Source organism: Salvelinus fontinalis, chromosome 33 (assembly GCF_029448725.1).
Source record: "Salvelinus fontinalis isolate EN_2023a chromosome 33, ASM2944872v1, whole genome shotgun sequence".
Lineage (NCBI taxonomy): Eukaryota > Metazoa > Chordata > Actinopteri > Salmoniformes > Salmonidae > Salvelinus > Salvelinus fontinalis.
In genome coordinates, this window is record NC_074697.1 from 22,554,136 (window position 1) to 22,576,426 (window position 22,291).

Genomic DNA, 22,291 nt, shown 5'->3' on the forward strand with positions numbered 1-22,291 from the left:
AATAAAATAGCATGATCAACAGTTTTAAAAGCTTTTGACAAGTCCATTTCATTTGTCTATTTAAATTACTGCCTAGATAATTAACAACTAATGTGGTTGCTGTAATAGTGCTATGCCAAGGCCTAAACCCTAATGGTTAACATTCAAAATGAATTTCTCAGATTAAAAAAGAGCAAAGTTGTACATTTACTAAGGTTATTAAGCCAACATTGATGGGTGTTCCACACTTAAGCAGACCGGGATCCAATTGGTCAGCCCCTTTGGATTTCTTGTTGTCTATTGCTAGCAAAGCATTCAGAAATTATTTTTCTGTAAATAGCCTGAAAGAAAAGCTCTGACTATCATTTGTCTGATCATTTAGCATCCAACCCAATATCATTGTGAATTGTGTTAGAAGTTATTTCAAAGAGAAAGCCAGCTGAAATAAAATGGTGAATAAATGCTTAATGATTACATTTTTTTCTGTAATGAGGCCAATGTCTGAATGAATTTGTTGTGGCAGGGAGGAGGAAGTAGAAACCTTAAGGGATTTGACAGTTTTCCCTAATTTAGCAGGGTTCCCATTACAATCCAAAATAGTGGTTACATACAAACATCTGATTTAGCCTTTCTGATTTGTCTTGCACAATGCTTCCTCAGTTGCTTAAAAGCTTGCCAGTCTGGGCCTAAGCCGGTGTTCCTGGCCTTGACCCAAGTATCATATATTTTATGAATGACTTCTGATAATTCCAGGCATTTGATCTAACCTTAACCCTTATTTATTGTCGACAATAGTATTGAAGACATCTGAAAAAAGGCTCAATGCTAAATCAGGTTTAGGGATAGTTTAAATACAATCAAGGTCACTAAAATAAAGATAAAATAAAAAAGCCTGTTCACTGACGTTTTTAAAGTTTATTTTAGTGTTGACACAGGCTTACATTTTTGTATTCTCACATCTGTAACACAACCTGGGCAATGGTCACTAATATCTTGGGTGGAGACACCAATAGAAACATATTTCTCTGGTGTATTCACTAGAATAAGATCAATGAGAGTCAACTTTGAAGGATCTTTAGGTTTGGGCCGTGTAGGCATAGTCACCAGCTGGGTGAGGTTTAGATCATTACACGTCTTTTAGATTGTCTGAAGGCTACATTTCCCAATCATAATTTAGGTCACCCAGGATAATAACTTCTGATTTAGTAAAAGAAGACAACTAGTTAACTCCTCAAATGCACGAAGATTAGCCGACAGTTATGGATACATTTTCCACAAAGGCTTAAAGATAATTCACATTTTTTTGACAAGGGACATGGATTTCAGTAGACAGATAAATATTTTTTCTTATAAAAATTGCCACTCCACCACCTCTTCCCTGTCTGTCAGCTCTGAACACATAACCTTCAATATTAATATTGTCCAAAATGTCACTAGAGATCCAAGTTTGTCAATACCAGAATGTACGAATTTGTTTGTATAGCCCAGATCTTTATGTAATTCAGTTTAGGAAATAAGCTACTAATGTTCAGATGCAGCAACCCAAGTGCTTTAAGATTTCTTGCCTTTTCCTGCAGTCAAATGTCCTAGTGGCCTCACGAGTGGAACGTTATTAATGGCTGGGTTTCCCTTTGCAGTCTAGTTTGCAAGCCCTGTCACATCCGACGAGTGTCAGAGCCGGTGTAGTAGGATTCAGGTTGTATACTCAATACCATTGGATGAATCCCGGAACATATTCCAGTCCTGTAGCGTGGAATCCCCATCATCTGACCACTTCCGTATTGAGCGAGTCACTGGTAATTGAGGATATAATTATGCTCAGATTTTCCAAATGTAGGGCGAGGGAAATCTTTGTAAGCATCTGTGTGTGTGGAGTAAAGGTGGTCTAGAGTTATTTTTCTCCTCTGGTTGCACATGTGACATGCTGGTAGAAATGAAGTCAAACATAATTAAGTTTGCCTGCATTAAAGTCCCCAGCCACTAGGAGCACCAACTCTCAATGAGGATTTTCTTGTTTACTTATGGCCTTATACAGCGCGTTGAGTGTGGTCTTAGTGCCAGCATCGGTTTGTGTTTGTAAGACTGCTACAAAATATATAGATGAGAACTCTTGGTAGATCGTTTGGTCTACAGCTTATCATGAGGTACTCTACCTCAGGTGAGCAATACCTCGAGACTTCCTTAATATTAGACATCGCGCACCAGCTGTTGACAAAATAGACACACCACCACCCCTCGTCCTACCAGATGTAAATGTTCTGTCCTCCCGATGCACGGAAAACCCAGCCAACTGTATATTATCAGTGTCGTCGTTCAGCCACGACTCGATGAAACATATAGTTATTAATGTCCCGTTGTTAGGACAGTATCGAACGGAGATCATCCAGTGATTGCACGCTGACCAATAGAATGGACGGTAAAGGTGGGTTACACTCTTGCTGACAAATTCTCACAAGGCATCCCGATCTCCGACCGCTATAGTTCCATCTTTTCTTCACGCGATTGACAAGGATTTGGGCCTGGTCTGAGATGCAGTATATCCTTTGCGTTGGATTCAAATAAAAAAAATCATTGTCTAGTTCGAGGTGAAGTTGCTGTTCTGATACCCAGAAGCTATTTTTGGTCATAAAGAGACAGTAGCAACAACATTAACTACAAAATAAGTTACAAACAATGCGAAACATATAAAATAGCACACCTACAAAGGTTGTTTAAAATGTGTCTTGAAATTTCTGATTCCAGTGGATGCAAAATATCCCCATCACATCAAAGATCAAACACCATATTTTACGGTAGGCATGGGGTTGTTTTCTGCTCATGCATCCTTATTTCAACGCCAAACCCACCGCTGGTGTGCATGTAATCTGACCATAGCATGGGTTTCAGTCCAAGTGCCATTTATTTAACGCCAGCAGTTTAAATTATTTGGATGACATGAAGAGCTCTTTGGCCACACACACCAGTGGTAGTTAGGCATCGAAATAAGGATGCACAAGCGTCGCTGCTGAACCCCAAATAATAAAACACCAACAAATAGGGTTTCACCCGGCGTCGCTGCTTGAACCCCTAATGGTAAATCATTCATTCCAGAATTTATTGTTTTACATCACTTTTATTACAATTTTAAATAGTAGCACAGATCACAGTACATATGGTGCAACAGAAACATGTAGCTTCTGATGTCCGTTTCAGCTTTTTAAACAATCCAGTAAGTGACACTAGTAAAATCAGATCAGGATGGTCTCCAGGAAAACAACAAACATGATTCCAAGTGAGAGTCCTAAATGACATCCTATACAGTGCACTTCTTTTGATCAAGGCCCATAAGCACTATAACAAGGGAATAGTGCCATTTGGGACAAAAACAAAATCAGCATTCTGATTCCCAGACTTTAGGCCAGTTTGAGCAGCTCTGTAACCATGACACCCACCCCATCAAACACCTCGTGTATTGGAGCGTTACACATGAAGGCAGAGGTGGTGACCAGCTTGTTCTTTACGTCGACGTGCACCTCCCCCACATTCTTATTCACGTGTTTACAGCCCAGCTCAGTCATGGTGGTTGCCGTCTGGGCATAGGGCCATCTAGTGGTGGGAGGGAGAAGAGCAGCAGGGGCTAAAAACACATACCTCTTATATTCAAACAGAGACATAGTGTATACACACGGTCTCACACACACCACTGACACTAACCCACCTCTCACACTCGTTGTCCTGTCCCACAGTGATCTCACATCCCGGCAGGGCCCTAGCAGCTAGGACAGGGGAGATGCAGCACATAGCCAGGGGCTTGCCTACTTCGTGGAACCCCTTAATCAGCTTCTCTACCTGGGGCTGAACTGTGTACTCCTTCCCCTTCACAGCCCAGTCAGAAAGGTTCTTGGCCACGCCAAAACCACCTGCAGGACACAACAGTTGGGTTGAGCACAGTGTAGAGCAGTGGAAACCAGCCCTGGTCCTGGAAAGGTAAAGGGTGAGTAAGGGTTGTATGCTGATGATAATGGAAGCATGATAGTGACGAAGGTATATAATGATGAAGGTATAAATTAAGGAGTAATGCTTACCTGGGATGACGAGGGCGTCGAAAGCGGTGATGTCCAGTTTGGTAAGATCTGACACGTCACCGCGGGCGATACGAGCACTCTCCTGCAGGACGTTGCGTTTCTCCGCCGTGGGTTTCCCCTCGCAGTGGTTCACCACATGCATCTGATCCACGTCAGGGGCAAACATCTGGACCTGAGGTGATGAGGGTTTAGACCGTCAATACTGTACATCTACAGTACAGGCCAGAAGGAGTTTCATAGTAGTGTTCATGGTAATGAGATTGGAACCTGCATTCCCAACGACAAGCACTCAGGGGGAGACTACGATTAAAAGTACAGCAGTAAAAGGAGCAATCAGAGGCATATTAACAACATGCACATCAATGCAAACTCTGCACCACTTTCTAGACTAGAGGATGTCTGAAGTTGTCACAGGAATCTGACTATAGATTGGGCTTGTACAGTCAGAAGGTTAGCATGAGAAGCTTGAGTTTGAACTACCCATGGAAACGTTAAAGAGTCCTTACCTTAGCTCCAGCCCTGCTGAGGTGGACCAGCACAGCAGACGCCTCGTGGATCTCTGTCCCATCGTAGACCCCACACCCTGACAGAACTATTGCTATGCACTTCACCATGACTCCTGCAAAAGACAGACAAGAATTACAGTACGGAGACAGTGATGCACAACAAGCAGTTAGATTAAACTGAATTCTAGATTGTACCCGTCACAAAACACCTATTGTTCTCTCATCAATACACATCACATGGCATGTCGGGTAATGCGTCAGGTAAGGTACACAAGTGTCCCAAATGACACCCTATTCCCAATATAGTGCACTGCTTTTGACCAGAGCCCTGGTTTAATAGTAGTGCACTACATTGGAAATAGGGTGCAAATTGGGACAACGAAGACAGGTGAGCATGATGTGAGAATGACTTCCCAGCAGCAAAATCTATCAAACATTTAAAGGCCTGAGGGCTCATTTATCAACGGAGAGTAAATTGCTTACTAAATTTTGGTATACGTGAAGATTCTAGGATTTGCATGCGCAACAAATTGGGATTTAGCAAACTGTCATACACGATACACACACACGTCCATATTGCGAGGCTACAACCCGCCTTAAATTCTCTCCAGTCACCTTTTATGGTAGCAAAAACACACTAATAATGCTGTATGATTTGGAGAAGTTGGAACAGGGCCATGATCATTTCTAAAATAAAGCACAATGGCATTACCCCCTTTCTGTAGGGGTGTGGGCAGAACGCTTTAACCTATAGCGAGTGCCAAATGATAAACACTGGCCTCCTGAGTATCATCACATCAGTCTCTAAAGGACTGTGACCAGGCAACACACCAATGCCTCTAGTCAACAATACCTGATACAGGTAGAGAGCCAGGTGTGGAGGGAGGGAGGAAAAGTACAGAATCCACAGAGATGATGTGATAAGCATCGGGTCACTGATCATTCTAAAGCACGGTTCAGATAACCTGTTGTAGGCCTAAGACAATTTATGCAGCAGGTTAGGAGAATTAGGTTAAGGATAAGCTAAACTTTTCCAATGCGACTCGAACATATCTAGTTACAACCAGGTCTGCCCTTAAAACAGCCTTGGTTTCCACAAATGCGATGTTGCTAACGCAGTACGCTAAAAGAAACGGAACCCCTGAGCTGTATTCGAATACTCATACTAACCGTACTATTTGTGATGTGCTTGAGTATATAGTATGCTTATTGGTCATAGTATGAATATAGTTAGTATGCCAAAAGTTCCCGGATGTCGTACTAAATTCGCCAAAACATGAAGTATACACACAGAGGACACTATTTCAGTACTTTAGGGCCTGTAATGCAATTCTTAAGGAAATAGCTTCACGTAGTTTTCAGATTTGAAGAAAATATGAAGAGGTATAAAGAGAGCGATACAAATTCAGTGCTTTAACGAATTATGACAAACTTATGAAAATGTTGAGCAATGTAATAAAGTAAGGACTTTTCAAATAAGTTACCTTACACGTTGTTGGCTGATAAGGACAACATAGCTAACAAATTACTAACCGCATAGCTTTACAATAGTACCGGTAACGTTATGTTGTTAGCTAGCCACCTAACGTTAGTTGGCCACTTATACATCAAACTTGCCAGTATATTCACTATAGGCTAACTACCCATCGTCTATTGACTCATTCTTAGTTTAGCTAAATAGTATAGTGGTTGTGCGTTCTCAATCGACATTCAGGGGCTTTCGTAAATTCGCGCTGGCTATCTAATGTTACTCCGATTTCAGAACACACTCGAAATAAACGCAGAATAATTACATTTACGAGCGCTCAACACCAGTTGAATATGGGCAGTGTCAGTAAACGTCAGCAAAAAAACGTTACTAAATTGTTGCCAGCAGCAGTTGCAGTCACCAACGGATAACATGAAAACTGCCTTCCCAACTCTGCTAGGGCGAGTAAAATGGTCTGTGGTCTCATGCGTGTCTGGAAGTAGCTAGCCAACGTTAGATTGGGTGCGTGAATGCCGTTATATACAACGCTCAATCAACCCTACTCCTCGGCCGGAGCGTCCAGTGTGTGCCATGAGAGCCAAACGCTCTGAATTTACAAACGGACAATCTGACAACGCTCTGAATGTACGAGCGCAATCTGGCACTCCTGAAGTGGTAAAATGTAAAACGAATAATTTGTTGTTATGCTAACTAGCTGGCAAGATGTTGCATAGAAACGACTTCCGGTAGACTGTCAAAGAGCTAGTAAACTCAACTGAAAGGATACTGTTCGTTTACAGTATACTAAAATGAACTAATAGTATACAGTATGTTAGTATGGGTATACAGTATGTTAGTATGGGTATACTAACACAGCTCTAGTCTGAGTTTAAACCCGATTGGCTGAACGCACCATCTGGGATTAGCATAGTGGTGGAAAATGGTGTTTCATAAGGAAAGTACGCATACCCACCCCCTCTGCATTAAATAAAAGTAATGAGGAAATCGAAGCCTCTCGGTACGAGCCGGTCCACAAGGGATACTAATGTATTGACGGTTGCATACAATGCGTTTGGATGGTAAAAATTACACGACTCAATATCGCCTTCTGCCGGCCTTTGGGTTAAACGTTATGAAACAAAGTTGCCACTGTTGTAGCCAGGTGTCGTAGCAAACGATAATCATGAAATACATGCACCAGAAACAGACCAAGTATCAGCAAGCTAGCCTAACTGCTAGCCAAGATAAGAATGTTCTTAACTGACTTGCCAAGTTAAATAAAAAAATGTACCACACTTTTTTTTGTAAAAAAACTGCAGCAAAAATAAGACCAAGAACACAGAAAGCGCACTGTTATTTTGGTAAAACGTAGCCTTTCCGTCTCGTTGCAAGTCTTTATCTAATTAACATGTGGAATTTTACTACCTCCAACAGCCGAGATGCGTCTTAAAACTGCCTAAAACAGTATCGGCTGTTAGATGTGAACCAGTCATCACATATCCACAGCTATTGTGTTACATTAAACTCTAAATACAACATTAATGCTAAACTGTTTACTTAGGCTACATAGATGCAGTATTAATTGATCGACAACGTTATTCTCACCTTGTTACAATAGTAGGTCTTCCTATTCGCTCTGAACGCTACTGCGTTAATATCCTCCTTCTGTGGCCCCTCCCATGGAGGCGGGGACTGGAGACGAGTGACGCTGGGAGGGAAAAGGGAAACTTACTGCCCTCTCTGTTTGCTCTTTTTCTAAATCTCTCAGAATCAGACACTGGATGGATGGTGTCAGTGTGTCAATATTGATGAAGACACTGTATACTGAACAAAAATATAAACGTAACATGTAAAGTGTTGGTCCCATTTTTCATGAGCTGAAATAAAATATCCCAGAAATATTCCATACACACAAAAAGCTTATTTCTCTCAAATGTTGTGCATAGATGTGTTTACATCCCTGTTAGTGAGCATTTATCCTTTGCCAAGATAATCCATCCACCTGACAGCTGTGGCATATCAAGAAGTTGATTAAACTGCATGATCATTACACAGGTGCACCTTGTGCATTGGGGAGTCACAAAATCAGAACATTGTCTTACCTGCTACACTGGAAGCACAACTTTTGGTCAGGGCAAGCAGCATGCAAACCACAACCAGGTTTCTTTGAAATGTGTAGGCATGTCTCACACTCTGCAAACGTTATGCATACAATGTAGCAGGCCATTAAATTAGATTTTTCTGTTTCCTTGCTGTTGTTTGATTAAAGACAGACAAGTTATGATGCAATTTCTGCGTTCCAACAACTAGTTTCACTTTTTCGGGCAAGTGACTCTAATATTTGGACAACCAACAAATACTGCTGACTTGCCCGATGGGCCAGTGCTCTTCAGGCCTTATTATCAAACTATGTGTGTGTGTGTGTGTGTGTGTTTCTCACAGGTGAATTTCAAATTGTAACAACATCAACCACACAGAGTCAATGCCATGCTTCCTTCTGTGCAACCTATGACATGTTATAGGGTGCATCTGTCTCACGTTAGACTACCTTTCCATGACCATGAAGTGGAACTGTGATACATAAATGACCAAGACAAGGTGCATTATGAGTTTCATCTCTCTGTTCAAATGGGCAATCTCTAGTTAAAACAATAACAAAGTGTACACCCTGCCTCGGTTTTGGTAAACAGCTGCAGGATGGGGCTGAAATAAATGTAACCATGCTCAAATTAATTGACAGAACTATTAATGCAAGGACTGATCATCCATTATGTAAAACGTATAGTTTTGACCATGTTTTGATGCTATAGCCTACAGTGTTTGTTTGCAATTGAAGAGTTTATTTCCAAAAAGCTATATCCACCAACTTTTCACATTTGTGTTTTTCTTGTCAGAAATGATTGCTTATGAGTACCTTCATGCGTGTCTAAAATATTACTCTTTTCACATTTGCCATCACATAGATTTTAGATGTGTATGACATTTATAATTTTTTTTTTGCAAAACGCTATATATCCATTGTTGTTCATGTCCTGTGATATGTGGTTTTCTCACCTAGCAATCTTGAGATGAATGCACTTACTGTAAGTCGCTCTGGATAAGAGCATCTGCTCAATGACTAAAATGTAAAATATAATTATTATTTTAAACATGTTAAAATATTTATTTATTTTTAAAATGTAGTTATTTGTTACATTTGACAGTGTATAACCTAGCAGTACTACCTATTTTTCTGAGAGTGAGGTGGATCGCAGATTGCCCCTTTAAAAGACAATAACAAAAAAGGTGTCCATTTCAGATCTTCAGCATTTTGACATAGATAAGAAGGACGTGGCTAGCTTTGACATTTCGGCTTATTCAATGCATGACCAACATCAGGCTACAACTTTGTGGGCATCCTTGGGATCTCCAGCGGTAGGTCTATGTGAAAATTCTGATTTCTGACTGATCATGTCAAGTTACAACACTATGTGTGATCATAAAATATTATGATCACACATATTTTTATGAAGGTTTATATCGTCAATGTCTGATGAACTCCATTTTTGCCAATTTACATTTTTGTAAATTTATTAAAAGAATATGCTACGTGTATGACAAAACATACATTTTTATTATAACCAGTATATAAAAGCAATAAGGCATCTCGGCGGTTTGTGCTATATTGCCAATATACCCCGCAAAGGGCTATATCCAGGCACTCCCTTAGCCGTGGTATATTGGCCCCAAGGGTTCAATAACAGCTGAATTGATCAGCTGTTGTACTATATGATACAATATTTTATATGATACGGAATTTTGACTCCACTGGGCATTTAACAAGGTTTGCCTTTACTCATGGCCTCTCTGGAAGTTTTTAGAAAACATACACTGAACATAAATATAAACTCAACATGCAACAATTTAAAAGATTTTACTGAGTTACAGTTCATATAAGGAAATCAGTCAATTTGAATCAATTCATTACGCCCTAATTTATGGATTTCACATGACTGGGAATACAGATACTTTATGTACCTGTTGGTCACAGATACCTTAAAAAACAGGTAGAGGCGTGGATCAGATAACCAATCAGTATATGGTGTGACCAACATTTGCCTCATGCAGCGCCACACATCTCCTTTGCATAGAGTTGATCAGGCTGTTGATTGTGGTCTGTGGAATGTTGTCCCACTCTTCTTCAATGTCTGTGAGAAGTTGCTTTCCTGTAAAGTCTCTGTTTTGGAAATAAGAGGTTTTCATCAGACAGCAACGATATTATATTTATTATAGATTAATGAATGTGGCGATTAATTAATTGGCTTATTATTTTATTTGGTTCTTTCTCAAAATGGCTTAATGAAAGATGTGAGCAGAGGTGGCACCACAGTGGACGATTTATTTTTCTCCTGATGGTAACTAGGTAAAACTACTGAATCTAGTTGAAGCAGGGACCTTAAGAGTTGTCCAATTGCCTGGGGAAAGTAAACTGGGCATTTGGAAAGTTGAGCTTGCTCTAAAGTTGTTTGTTGAAAACAACAAAACTTTTAAGAATTGCAGTTAACCTAAAACTGAGCTTTCTGGTTAATCCGCATTGTTTAAGTAAGAGATGGACAATTTCTGGCATTTCTGGCAGCCGGGAGAGTTGAGCCTGCTCCAGGGTTGCCGCATTAAGCAGGAGATTTTTTTGAATCAATAACCAAACAGCAAATAATTCCAGTAGACTAATTTAGGGCTAGGAGCTATACTGGGGACTCGCAAAAGCAGTCAATTTTCTTACTTGCTACACTGGAAGTTTAACTTTTGGTCAGGGTGAACAGAGTGCAAACCAAGCCCAGGTTTCTCTGAAATAAATAAGAGTATTTGGCTCAACCACCCCCCCCCCAACCGCACACAGATTTTTTATTGCATTTAAAACGAATTTCCTGCATTTTGAAGGCCCAATGCAGCTGTTTTTATTTGATTTATTCAATTTTACCTCAATATTAAATAATTTCTGGCTAACAACTGGTACCTTACTGTAATACTTTTCTGTTAAAGGGGTCAAAATGAAACAAAAATAGTTATTTTTTAGCAAAAAACGATTTCTCATGGCAACATGTTGCTAGGACTGTCTGGGATTGGTCTGAGTGGGGACGGGAAGGGCAACAAAGTGGTACATTAACCACAGTGTGGATCAAGTCATCAGAGAAGAAGAGCCTAATGGGAGGGAAATGTAGTCAAACTTGAAACTAGCTGTTATTAGCAGAAAGGTTTGGAACTGGTGTAACGATTGTCTATTTCGTCCTCCTCATCGGACGAGGAGAGGCGAGAAGGATCGGACCAATATGCAGTGGTAAGTGCTCATGATGATTTATTAAAACTGAACTGAACACTGAAATACAAAAACAATAAACGATGTGCAGAAAACCGAAACAGTATCGTGTGGTGAAAAAACACTAACACGGCAACAAACACCCACAAACCACACGTGAAACCCCGGCTGCCTAACTATGATTCTCAATCAGGGACAACGATTGACAGCTGCCTCTGATTGAGAATCATACCAGGCCGAACACAAACCAACATAGAAAAACACACATAGACAACCCACCCCAACTCACGCCCTGACCATACTAAATAAATACAAAACAAGGGAAAATAAGGTCAGGAACGTGACAACTGGTCTATTAACTTATACCGCAACTCCACCTATGCTAAACCTGCGTATTAAAACATCCTGTGTTGATTGTATTTTCAACCAGCAGGTATCAGGAATTATAAACTGTGTGTATCGAGCCCTAAATGCTGATTGGCTGAAAGCCATGGTATATCAGATCGTATGCTACGGGTATGACAAAACATACATTTTTATTATAACCAGTTTATAAAAGCAATAAGGCATCTCGGCGGTTTGTGCTATATTTCCAATATACCCCGGCAAAGGGCTATATCCAGGCACTCCCTTAGCCGTGGTATATTGGCCCCAAGGGCCTTATTGCTTCAATAACAGTTGAATTGATCAGCTGTTGTACTATATGATACAACATTTTATATGATACGGAATTTTGACTCCACTGGGCATTTAACAAGGTTTGCCTTTACTCATGGCCTCTCTGGAAGTTTTTAGAAAACATACACTGAAAAAAAATACAAACGCAACATGCAACAATTTAAAAGATTTTACTGAGTTACAGTTCATATAAGGAAATCAGTCAATTTAAATCAATTCATTATGCCCTAATTTATGGATTTCACATGACTGGGAATACAGATACTTTATGTACCTGTTGGTCACAGATACCTTAAAAAACAGGTAGAGGCGTGGATCAGATAACCAATCAGTATATGGTGTGACCAACATTTGCCTCATGCAGCGCCACACATCTCCTTTGCATAGAGTTGATCAGGGTGTTGATTGTGGTCTGTGGAATGTTGTCCCACTCTTCTTCAACGTCTGTGTGAAGTTGCTTTCTTGTAACAGTCTCTGTTTTGGAAATAAGAGGTCTTCATCAGACAGCGACGATATTATATTTATTATAGAATAATGAATGTGGCGATTAATTAATTGGCTTATTATTTTATTTGGTTCTTTCTCAAAATGGCTTAATGAAAGATGTGAGCAGAGGTGGCACCACAGGTCCCAGAGTGGACGATTTATTTTTCTCCTGATGGTAACTAGGTAAAACTACTGAATCTAGTTGAAGCAGGGACCTTAAGAGTTGTCCAATTGCCTGGGGAAAGTAAACTGGGCATTTGAAAAGTTGAGCTTGCTCTAAAGTTGTTTGTTGAAAACAACAAAACTGTTAAGAATTGCAGTAAACCTAAAACTGAGCTTTCTGGTTAATCCGCATTGTTTAAGTAAGAGATGTACAATTTCTGGCATTTCTGGCAGCCGGGCAAGTTGAGCCTGCTCCAGGGTTGCCGCATTAAGCAGGTGATTTTTTTGACTCAATAACCAAACAGCAAATAATTCCAGTAGACTAATTTAGGGCTAGGAGCTATACTGGGGACTCGCAAAAGCAGTCAATTTTCTTACTTGCTACACTGGAAGTTTAACTTTTGGTCAGGGTGAACAGAGTGCAAACCAAGCCCAGGTTTCTCTGAAATAAATAAGAGTATTTGGCTCAACCCCCCCCCCCCCCCCCCACACACAGATTTTTATTGCATTTACAACGAATTTCCTGCATTTTGAAGGCCCAATGCAGCTGTTTTTATTTGATTTACTCTGTTTTATCTCAATTTTAAATAATTTCTGGCTAACAACTGGTACCTTACTGTAATACTTTTCTGTTAAAGGGGTCAAAATGAAACAAAAATAGTTATTTTTTAGCAAAAAACGATTACTCATAGCAACATGTTGCTAGGACTGTCTGGGAGTGGTCTGAGTGGGGACGGGAAGGGTAACAAAGTGGTGCATTAACCACAGTGTGGATCAAGTCATCAGAGAAGAAGAGCCTAATGGGAGGGAAATGTAGTCAAACCTGAAACTAGCTGTTATTAGCGGAGAGGTTTGGAACTGGTCTATTAACTTATACCGCAACTCCACCTATGCTAAACCTGCATATAAAACATCCTGTGTTGATTGTATTTTCAACCAGCAGGTATCAGGAATTATAAACCGTGTGTATCGAGCCCTAAATGCTGATTGGCTCAAAGCCATGGTATATCAGGTCGTATGCTACGGGTATGACAAAACATACATTTTTATTATAACCAGTTTATAAAAGCAATAAGGCATCTCGGCGGTTTGTGGTATATTGCCAATTTACCCCGGCAAAGGGCTATATCCAGGCACTCCCTTAGCCGTGGTATATTGGCTCCAAGGGCCTTATTGCTTCAATAACAGTTGAATTGATCAGCTGTTGTACTATATGATACAACATTTTATATGATACGGAATTTTGACTCCACTGGGCATTTAACAAGGTTTGCCTTTACTCATGGCCTCTCTGGAAGTTTTTAGAAAACATACACTGAAAAAAAATACAAACGCAACATGCAACAATTTAAAAGATTTTACTGAGTTACAGTTCATATAAGGAAATCAGTCAATTTAAATCAATTCATTATGCCCTAATTTATGGATTTCACATGACTGGGAATACAGATACTTTATGTACCTGTTGGTCACAGATACCTTAAAAAACAGGTAGAGGCGTGGATCAGATAACCAATCAGTATATGGTGTGACTAACATTTTCCTCATGCAGCGCCACACATCTCCTTTGCATAGAGTTGATCAGGGTGTTGATTGTGGTCTGTGGAATGTTGTCCCACTCTTCTTCAATGTCTGTGCGAAGTTGCTTGATATTGGCGGGAACTAGAACACACTGTCTTACACGTCAATCCAGAGCATCCCAAACCAACTCAATGGGGGACATGTCTGGTGAGTATGCAGGCCATGGAAGAACTGATGAATGTTCAGCTTCCAGGAATTGTGTCCCTTCTTTCTTTTCTCTCCAAAACTCTTGAACGTGCCGTCCTTGGCCAGCTCTCCTGCTATCTCTCTCAGAATGACCTTCTTGATCCAAATCAGTCAGGTTTCAAGACTAGTCATTCAACTGAGACTGCTCTTCTCTGTATCACGGAGGCGCTCCGCACTGCTAAAGCTAACTCTCTCTCCTCTGCTCTCATCCTTCTAGACCTATCGGCTGCCTTCGACACTGTGAAACATCAGATCCTCCTCTCCACCCTCTCCGAGTTGGGCATCTCCGGCGCGGCCCACGCTTGGATTGCGTCCTACCTGACAGGTCGCTCCTACCAGGTGGCGTGGCGAGAATCTGTCTCCTCACCACGTGCTCTCACCACTGGTGTCCCGCCGGGCTCTGTTCTAGGCCCTCTCCTATTCTCGCTATACACCAAGTCACTTGGCTCTGTCATAACCTCACATGGTCTCTCCTATCATTGCTATGCAGACGACACACAATTAATCTTCTCCTTTCCCCCTTCTGATGACCAGGTGGCGAATCGCATCTCTGCATGTCTGGCAGACATATCAGTGTGGATGACGGATCACCACCTCAAGCTGAACCTCGGCAAGACGGAGCTGCTCTTCCTCCCGGGGAAGGACTGCCCGTTCCATGATCTCGCCATCACTGTTGACAACTCCATTGTGTCCTCCTCCCAGAGCGCTAAGAACCTTGGCGTGATCCTGGACAACACCCTGTCGTTCTCAACTAACATCAAGGCGGTGGCCCGTTCCTGTAGGTTCATGCTCTACAACATCCGCAGAGTACGACCCTGCCTCACACAGGAAGCGGTGCAGGTCCTAATCCAGGCACTTGTCATCTCCCGTCTGGATTACTGCAACTCGCTGTTGGCTGGGCTCCCTGCCTGTGCCATTACACCCCTACAACTCATCCAGAACGCCGCAGCCCGTCTGGTGTTCAACCTTCCCAAGTTCTCTCACGTCACCCCGCTCCTCCGCTCTCTCCACTGGCTTCCAGTTGAAGCTTGCATCCGCTACAAGACCATGGTGCTTGCCTACGGAGCTGTGAGGGGAACGGCACCTCAGTACCTCCAGGCTCTGATCAGGCCCTACACCCAAACAAGGGCACTGCGTTCATCCACCTCTGGCCTGCTCGCCTCCCTACCACTGAGGAAGTACAGTTCCCGCTCAGCCCAGTCAAAACTGTTCGCTGCTCTGGCCCCCCAATGGTGGAACAAACTCCCTCACGACGCCAGGACAGCGGAGTCAATCACCACCTTCCGGAGACACCTGAAACCCCACCTCTTTAAGGAATACCTAGGATAGGATAAAGTAATCCTTCTGACCCCCCCCCCCCTTAAAAGATTTAGACGCACTGTTGTAAAGTGGCTGTTCCACTGGATGTCATAAGGTGAATGCACCAATTTGTAAGTCGCTCTGGATAAGAGCGTCTGCTAAATGACTTAAATGTAATGTAAATGTGTCCAGATCCTTGCGACAGGGCCATGCATTATCATGCTGAAACATGAGGTGATGGCAGCGGATTAATTGGACGACAATGGGACTCAGGATCTCGTCACAGTATCTAAAACAACATTGGAGGCAGCTGGTAGAGAAAATAACATTAAATTATCTGTCAACAGCTCTGGTGGACATTACTGCAGTCAGAATTTCAATTGCACGTTCCCTTAAATCTTGAGACATCTGTGGCATTGTGTTGTGTGACAAAACTGCACATTTTATAGGGGCCTTTTATTGTCCCCAGCACATGGTGCACCTGTGTAATTATCATGCTACTTAATCAGCTTCTTGATACATATGCCACACCCATCAGGTGGATGGATTATCTTGGCAAAGGAGAAATGCTCACTAACAGGGATGTAAACACATGTATGGATTTTTTTAAATTTCAGCTCATGAAACAAGGAACCAACACTTTACATGATGTGTTTATATTTTTGTTCAATTTAGAGAGGACATTAAAAGAAATTGAGTGGTGTTTTAAGGACAATATAGAAAATACAATGGCTGTGACAATGTATACCAATTCAATTTCAGCCTCAAAGATTTTTTTTCTAAATTAAAGAAAAATATTTGGTTCGCTTGCCACTTTATATACAACACAAATTATTAAAACATAAAAACACATTTTTTTTTTTTTTTTAAGGTTCATATGAAGAGAACTGTTCTCAACATGTGAATTTTTTTTTGTTTGTTGCAGATAGCTTATACCATTCTGGCCCAGGCACAAAACAAGCCATGGGTAAGTAAGTAAGCCTTGGACAAGTAAACCTTGTCTGAGCCAAAAAGGCCATAGGGGCAAGAGCCTATCTTTTGTTAATGTAGGGTGAAGCAGCTTGATGTACATGTCCACCCCCTGGACAGGACAATAGTATTTTGCAGGGCCTTACCCCAAATACATCTCCTTAATGCTGAATGCCAAGCAGAGAGGCATCAGGTCCCATTCTCAACTGGGCATCGAACCCTGACCCTTTCGATCTGATGTCTCCCTCCCTTATAAGCCGACTATGCCTCACACTCTGCAAAAGTAATGAGTCTGATGTAGCTGCCCAGTAAATTAGATTTTTTTGTTGTTTCCTCCCTGTTGTTTAATTAAGTGATGGACAAATTATGGCATTTCTACATGTAAACAAGAATTTTCCAATTTTCGGGCAAGTTACCCTAATCTTCAGGCAACCAAAACCTACTGCTGACTTGCCTAATGGGCCAGTGCCTTTCAGACCTTAATGTTAATCCCTGTGTAGGGTATGACAAGCTAGAATGGCGCCGGAGAGGAAGGCTGACATTTTACGTGCTCCTAACCAACTGTGCTATTTTGTTCGTTTTTTTTGTGTTGTTTGTAACTTATTTTTGTAACTTATTTTGTACATAATGTTGCTGCTACCATCTCTTATGACCCAAAATAACTTCTGGACATCAGAACAGCGATTACTCACCACGAACTGGTAGAGCTTTTTCCTTTAACGAGTCCGACGAGTCCGATGTGAAGGATATACTGCTTTCCCGGGAACAGGCCCAAATCCCTGTCATTTGCGTGAAGAGAAGACAGAGAAAAAGGCGGCGGAGGTCGGGCTGCCTTCTGAGAATTTATTGGCGAGTGAGTAAACCCATGCAATCATTGGAAAATAAAATCGATGACCTACGAGCAAGATTAAACTACCAACAGGACATTAAAAACTGTAATATCTTATGTTTCCCCGAGTTGTGGCTGAACGATGACATGAATAACATACAGCTGGTGGATTTTATACTGTATCGGCAGGATAGAACAGCAGCCTCTGGTAAGACAAGGGGTGGCGGACTATGTATATTTGTAAACCACAGCTGGTGCAAGATATCTAAGGATGTCTCAAGGTTTTGCTCAGCTGAGGTAGAGTATCTCATGACAAGCTGTAGACCACACTATCTACCTAGAGAGTTTTCATCTGTATGTTTCATAGCTGTCTACATACCCCCACAGACCGATGCTGGCACTAAGAACACACTCAATGAGCTGAAAAGCATTAGAAGTAAACAGGAAAACGCTCATCCAGAGGAGGTGCTGTTAGTTGCCAGGGACTTTAATGCAGGGAAACTTAAATCTGTTTTACCAAATATCCACCAGCATGTTAAATGTGCTACCAGCGGGAAAAAACTCTAGACCACCTTTACTCCACACACAGAGACAAGTGCAATGCTCTCCCTTGCACTCCATTTGGCAAATCTGACCATAATTTAATCCTCCTGATTGCTGCTTACAAGCAAACATTCAAGCAGGAAGCACCAGTGACTCGGTCAATAAAAAAGTGGTCAGATGAAGCAGATGCTAAGCTACAGGACTGTTTTGCTAGCACAGACTGGAATATGTTCCGGGATTCTTCCGATGGCATTGAGGAGTACATCACATCAGTCACTGGCTTCATCAATAAGTGCATCAATGACATCGTCCCCCACAGTAACTGTATGTACACACCCCAACCAGAAGCCATGGATTACAGGCAACATCCGCACTGAGCTAAAGGGCAGAGCTGCTGCTTTCAAGGAGCGGGACTCTGACCCGGGAAGCTTACAAGAAATCCCGCTATGCCCTCCGACGAACCATCAAACAGGCAAAGCATCAATACAGGACTAAGATTGAATCATACTGAACTGGCTCCGACACTCGTCAGATGTGGCAGGGCTTGCAAACTATTACAGACTACAAAGGGAAGCAGAGCCGAGAGCTGCCCAGTGACACGAACCTACCAGACGAGCTAAATTTACTTCCATGATCGCTTCGAGGCAAGTAACACTGAAACATGCATGAGAGCATCAGCTGTTCCGGACGACTGTGTGATCACGCTCTCCTCAGCCGATGTGAGTAAGACCTTTAAACAGGTCAACATTGAAAGGCCACAGGGCCAGACGGATTACCAGGACTTGTACTCCGAGCATGTGCTGACCAACTGGCAAGTGTCTTCACTGACATTTTCAAACTGTCCCTGTCTGAGTCTGTAATACCAACATGTTTCAAGCAGACCACCATAGTTCCTATGCCCAAGAACACTAAGGTAACCTGCCTAAATGACTACCAACCCGTAGCACTCACGTCTGTAGCCATGAAGAGCTTTGAAAGGCTGGTCATGGCTCACATCAACACCATTATCCCAGAAACCATACACTCCAATTTGCGTACCACCCTAACAGATCCACAGATGATGCAATCTCTATTGCACTCCACACTGCCCTTTCCCACCTGGACAAAAGGAACACCTATGTGAGAATGCTATTCGTTGAATACAGTTCAGCGTTCAACACCATAGTGCCCTTAAAGCTCATCACTAAGTTAACGACCCTGGGACTAAACACCTTCCTCTGCAACTGGATCCTGGACTTCCTAACATGCCGCTCCCAGTTGGTAAGGGTAGGCAACAACACACTCACCACGCTGATCCTCAACACAGGGCCCCTCAGGGGTGCATGCTCAGTCCCCTCCTGTACTTCCTGTTCACTCATGACTGCACGGCCAGGCATGACTCCAACACCATCGTTAAGTTTGCCGATGACACAGCAGTGGTACCTGTAGGCCTGATCACCGACAACAACGAGACAGCCTATAGGGAGGAGGTCAGAGACCTGGCCATGTGGTCCCAGGACAACAACCTCTCCCTCAACGTGATCAAGACAAAGGAGATGATTGTGGACTACAGGAAAAGGAAGATAGACCACGCCCCTATTCTCATCGACGGGGCTGTAGTGGAGCAGGTTGAGAGCTTCAAGTTCCTTAGTGTCCACATCACCAACCATCTAACATGGTCCACACCCACCAAGACAGTCGTGAAGAGTGCACGACAAAATCTAGTCCCCTCAGGAGAGTGAAAAGATTTGGCATGGGTCCTCAGATCCTCAAATGGTTCTACAACTACACAATTGGGAGTATCCTGACTGGTTGCATCACTACCTGGTATGGCAACTGCTCGGCCTCTGACCACAAGGCAATACAGAGGGTAGTGCATACGGCCCAGTACACCACTGGGGCCAAGCTTCCTGCCATCCAGGACCTCTATACCAGTGTCAGAGGAAGGCCCTAAAAATTGTCAAAGACTTCAGCCTCCCTAGTCATAGACTGTTCTCTCTGCTACCGCATGGCAAGCGGTACCCGGAGCACCAAGTCTAGGTCCAAGAGGCTTCTAAACAGCTTCTACCCCCAAGCCATAAGACTCCTGAACAGCTAATGAAATGGCTACCCAGACTATTTGCATTGCCATACAAATTGCTATTTGCTTGCTGTTTGGGGTTTTAGGCTGGGTTTCTGTACAGCACTTTGACATATCAGCTGATGTAAGAAGGGCTTTATAAATACATTTAATTTGATTCCCCCCCCCCCCTTTTACGCTGCTGCTACTCTCTTTTATTATCTATGCATAGTCACTTTAATAACTCTACCTACATGCACATATTACCTCAATTACCTCGACTAACCGGTGCCCCCACACATTGACCCTGTACCGGTAACCCCTGTACAGTATATAGCCTCGCTATTGTTATTTTACTGCTGCTCTTTAATTATTTGTTACTTTAATTTCTTATTCTTATTTTTACTTTTTTTAACTGCATTGTTGGTTAAGGGCTTGTAAGTAAGCATTGCACTGTAAGGAGTTTTTCCAGGAGTTTTTTAAAACTATTTGACCTGGTTGGAAAACTCTGGTCCCATCATAGCCCATATAAACCATTTTACAACTGATTACTCGCTATGGCAAATCAAATCAAATCAAATTGTGCATGTGACAAATACAATTTGATTTGATACTGATACTGATACTGATACTGATACTTTAATATCAGATCTAACCATTCTACGGAACGAGACGGTGCCAGCAATCACATCACTCAAAACAACAACAGAGTGACTCAACCCACTCAAGTGACGCACCCCTCCTAGGGACGGCATGAAAGAGCACCAGTAAGCCAGTGACTCAGCCCCTGTAATAGGGTTAGAGGCAGAGAATCCCAGTGGAGAGAGGGGAACTGGCCAGGCAGAGACAGCAAGGGCGGTTCGTTGCTCCAGAGCCTTTCCGTTCACCTTCACACTCCTGGCCCAGACTACACTCAATCATATGACCCACTGAAGAGATGAGTCTTCAGTAAAGACTTAAAAGTTGAGACCGAGTCGGAGTCTCTCACATGGGTAGGCAGACCATTCCATAAAAATGGAGCTCTATAGGAGAAAGCCCTGCCTCCAGCTGTTTGCTTAGAAATTCTAGGGACAATTAGGAGGCCTGCGTCTTGTGACCGTAGCGTACGTGTAGGTATGTACGGCAGGACCAAATCGGAAAGATAGGTATGAGCAAGCCCATGTAATGCTTTGTAGGTTAGCAGTAAAACCTTGAAATCAGCCCTTGCCTTAACAGGAAGCCAGTGTAGGGAGGCTAGCACTGGAGTAATATGATCAAATATTTTGGTTCTAGTCAGGATTCTAGCAGCCATATTTAACACTAACGGAAGTTTATTTAGTGCTTTATCTGGGTAGCCAGAAGGTAGAGCATTGCAGTAGTCTAACCTAGAAGTAACAAAAGCATGGATTAATTTTTCTGCATCATTTTTGGACAGAAAGTTTCTGATTTTTGCAATGTTACGTAGATGGAAAAAAGCTGTCCTTGAAACAGTCTTGATATGTTCGTCAAAAGAGAGATCAGGGTCCAGATTAACGCCGAGGTCCTTCACAGTTTTATTTGAGACGACTTTACAACCATCAAGATTAATTGTCATATTCAACAGAAGATCTCTTTGTTGCTTGGAATCTAGAACAAGCATTTCTGTTTTGTCCGAGTTTAAAAGTAGAAAGTTTGCAGCCATCCACTTCCTTATGTCTGAAACACAGGCTTCTAGCGAGGGCAATTTTGGGGCTTCACCATGTTTCATTGAAATGTACAGCTGTGTGTTGTCCGCATAGCAGTGAAAGTTAACATTATGTTTTCGAATGACATCCCCAAGAGGTAAAATATATAGTGAAAACAATAGTGGTCCTAAAACGGAACCTTGAGGAACACCGAAATGTACAGTTGATTTGTCAGAGGACATACCATTCACAGAGACAAACTGATATCTTTCCGACAGATAAGATCTAAACAAGGCCAGAACTTGTCCGTGTAGACCAATTTGGGTTTCCAATCTCTCCAAAAGAATGTGGTGATCGATGGTATCAAAGGCAGCACTAAGGTCTAGGAGCACAAGGACAGATGGAGAGCCTCGGTCTGACGCCATTAAAAGGTCATTTACCACCTTCACAAGTGCAGTCTCAGTGCTATGATGGGGTCTAAAACCAGACTGAAGCATTTCGTATACATTGTTTGTCTTCAGGAAGGCAGTGAGTTGCTGCGCAACAGCTCTTTCCCAAAAAATTATA

The 22,291-nt window shown here is 42.2% G+C and overlaps 1 protein-coding gene across 3 annotated transcripts; it reads right to left on the reverse strand.

Annotated features, from left to right (window-relative positions):
• Positions 1 to 3,071: 3,071 nt before the first annotated feature.
• LOC129831826 (glutamine amidotransferase-like class 1 domain-containing protein 3, mitochondrial) lies at positions 3,072 to 7,714 on the reverse strand. Of its 3 annotated transcripts, none has more exons than XM_055895316.1 (5): positions 7,623 to 7,714; positions 4,550 to 4,662; positions 4,044 to 4,215; positions 3,677 to 3,878; positions 3,072 to 3,564 (listed from the first exon to the last, which is right to left on the reverse strand). In XM_055895316.1, the coding sequence occupies exons 2-5, from the start codon at positions 4,655 to 4,657 to the stop codon at positions 3,372 to 3,374; spliced, it is 675 nt and encodes a 224-aa protein (XP_055751291.1). In that variant the 5' UTR covers positions 4,658 to 4,662; positions 7,623 to 7,714; the 3' UTR covers positions 3,072 to 3,371. The 3 variants fall into 3 exon arrangements, with proteins under 3 accessions (XP_055751291.1, XP_055751292.1, XP_055751293.1); XM_055895317.1 differs by lacking the exon at positions 7,623 to 7,714 and adding an exon at positions 6,991 to 7,096; XM_055895318.1 differs by lacking the exon at positions 7,623 to 7,714 and adding an exon at positions 6,343 to 6,707.
• Between the last annotated feature and the right edge of the window lie 14,577 nt (positions 7,715 to 22,291).

Bases quoted from the DNA above. Each gene is read 5' to 3' on its own strand.
- LOC129831826 (XM_055895316.1), bottom strand. From the start codon at position 4,657: ATGGTGAAGTGCATAGCAATAGTTCTGTCAGGGTGTGGGGTCTACGAT. The intron at 4,216-4,549 runs GTAAGGACTCTT...TCATCACCTCAG, and splicing joins TCAGCAGGGCTGGAGCTAAG to GTCCAGATGTTTGCCCCTGA. The intron at 3,565-3,676 runs GTGGGTTAGTGT...TCCCACCACTAG, and splicing joins CAGGACAACGAGTGTGAGAG to ATGGCCCTATGCCCAGACGG.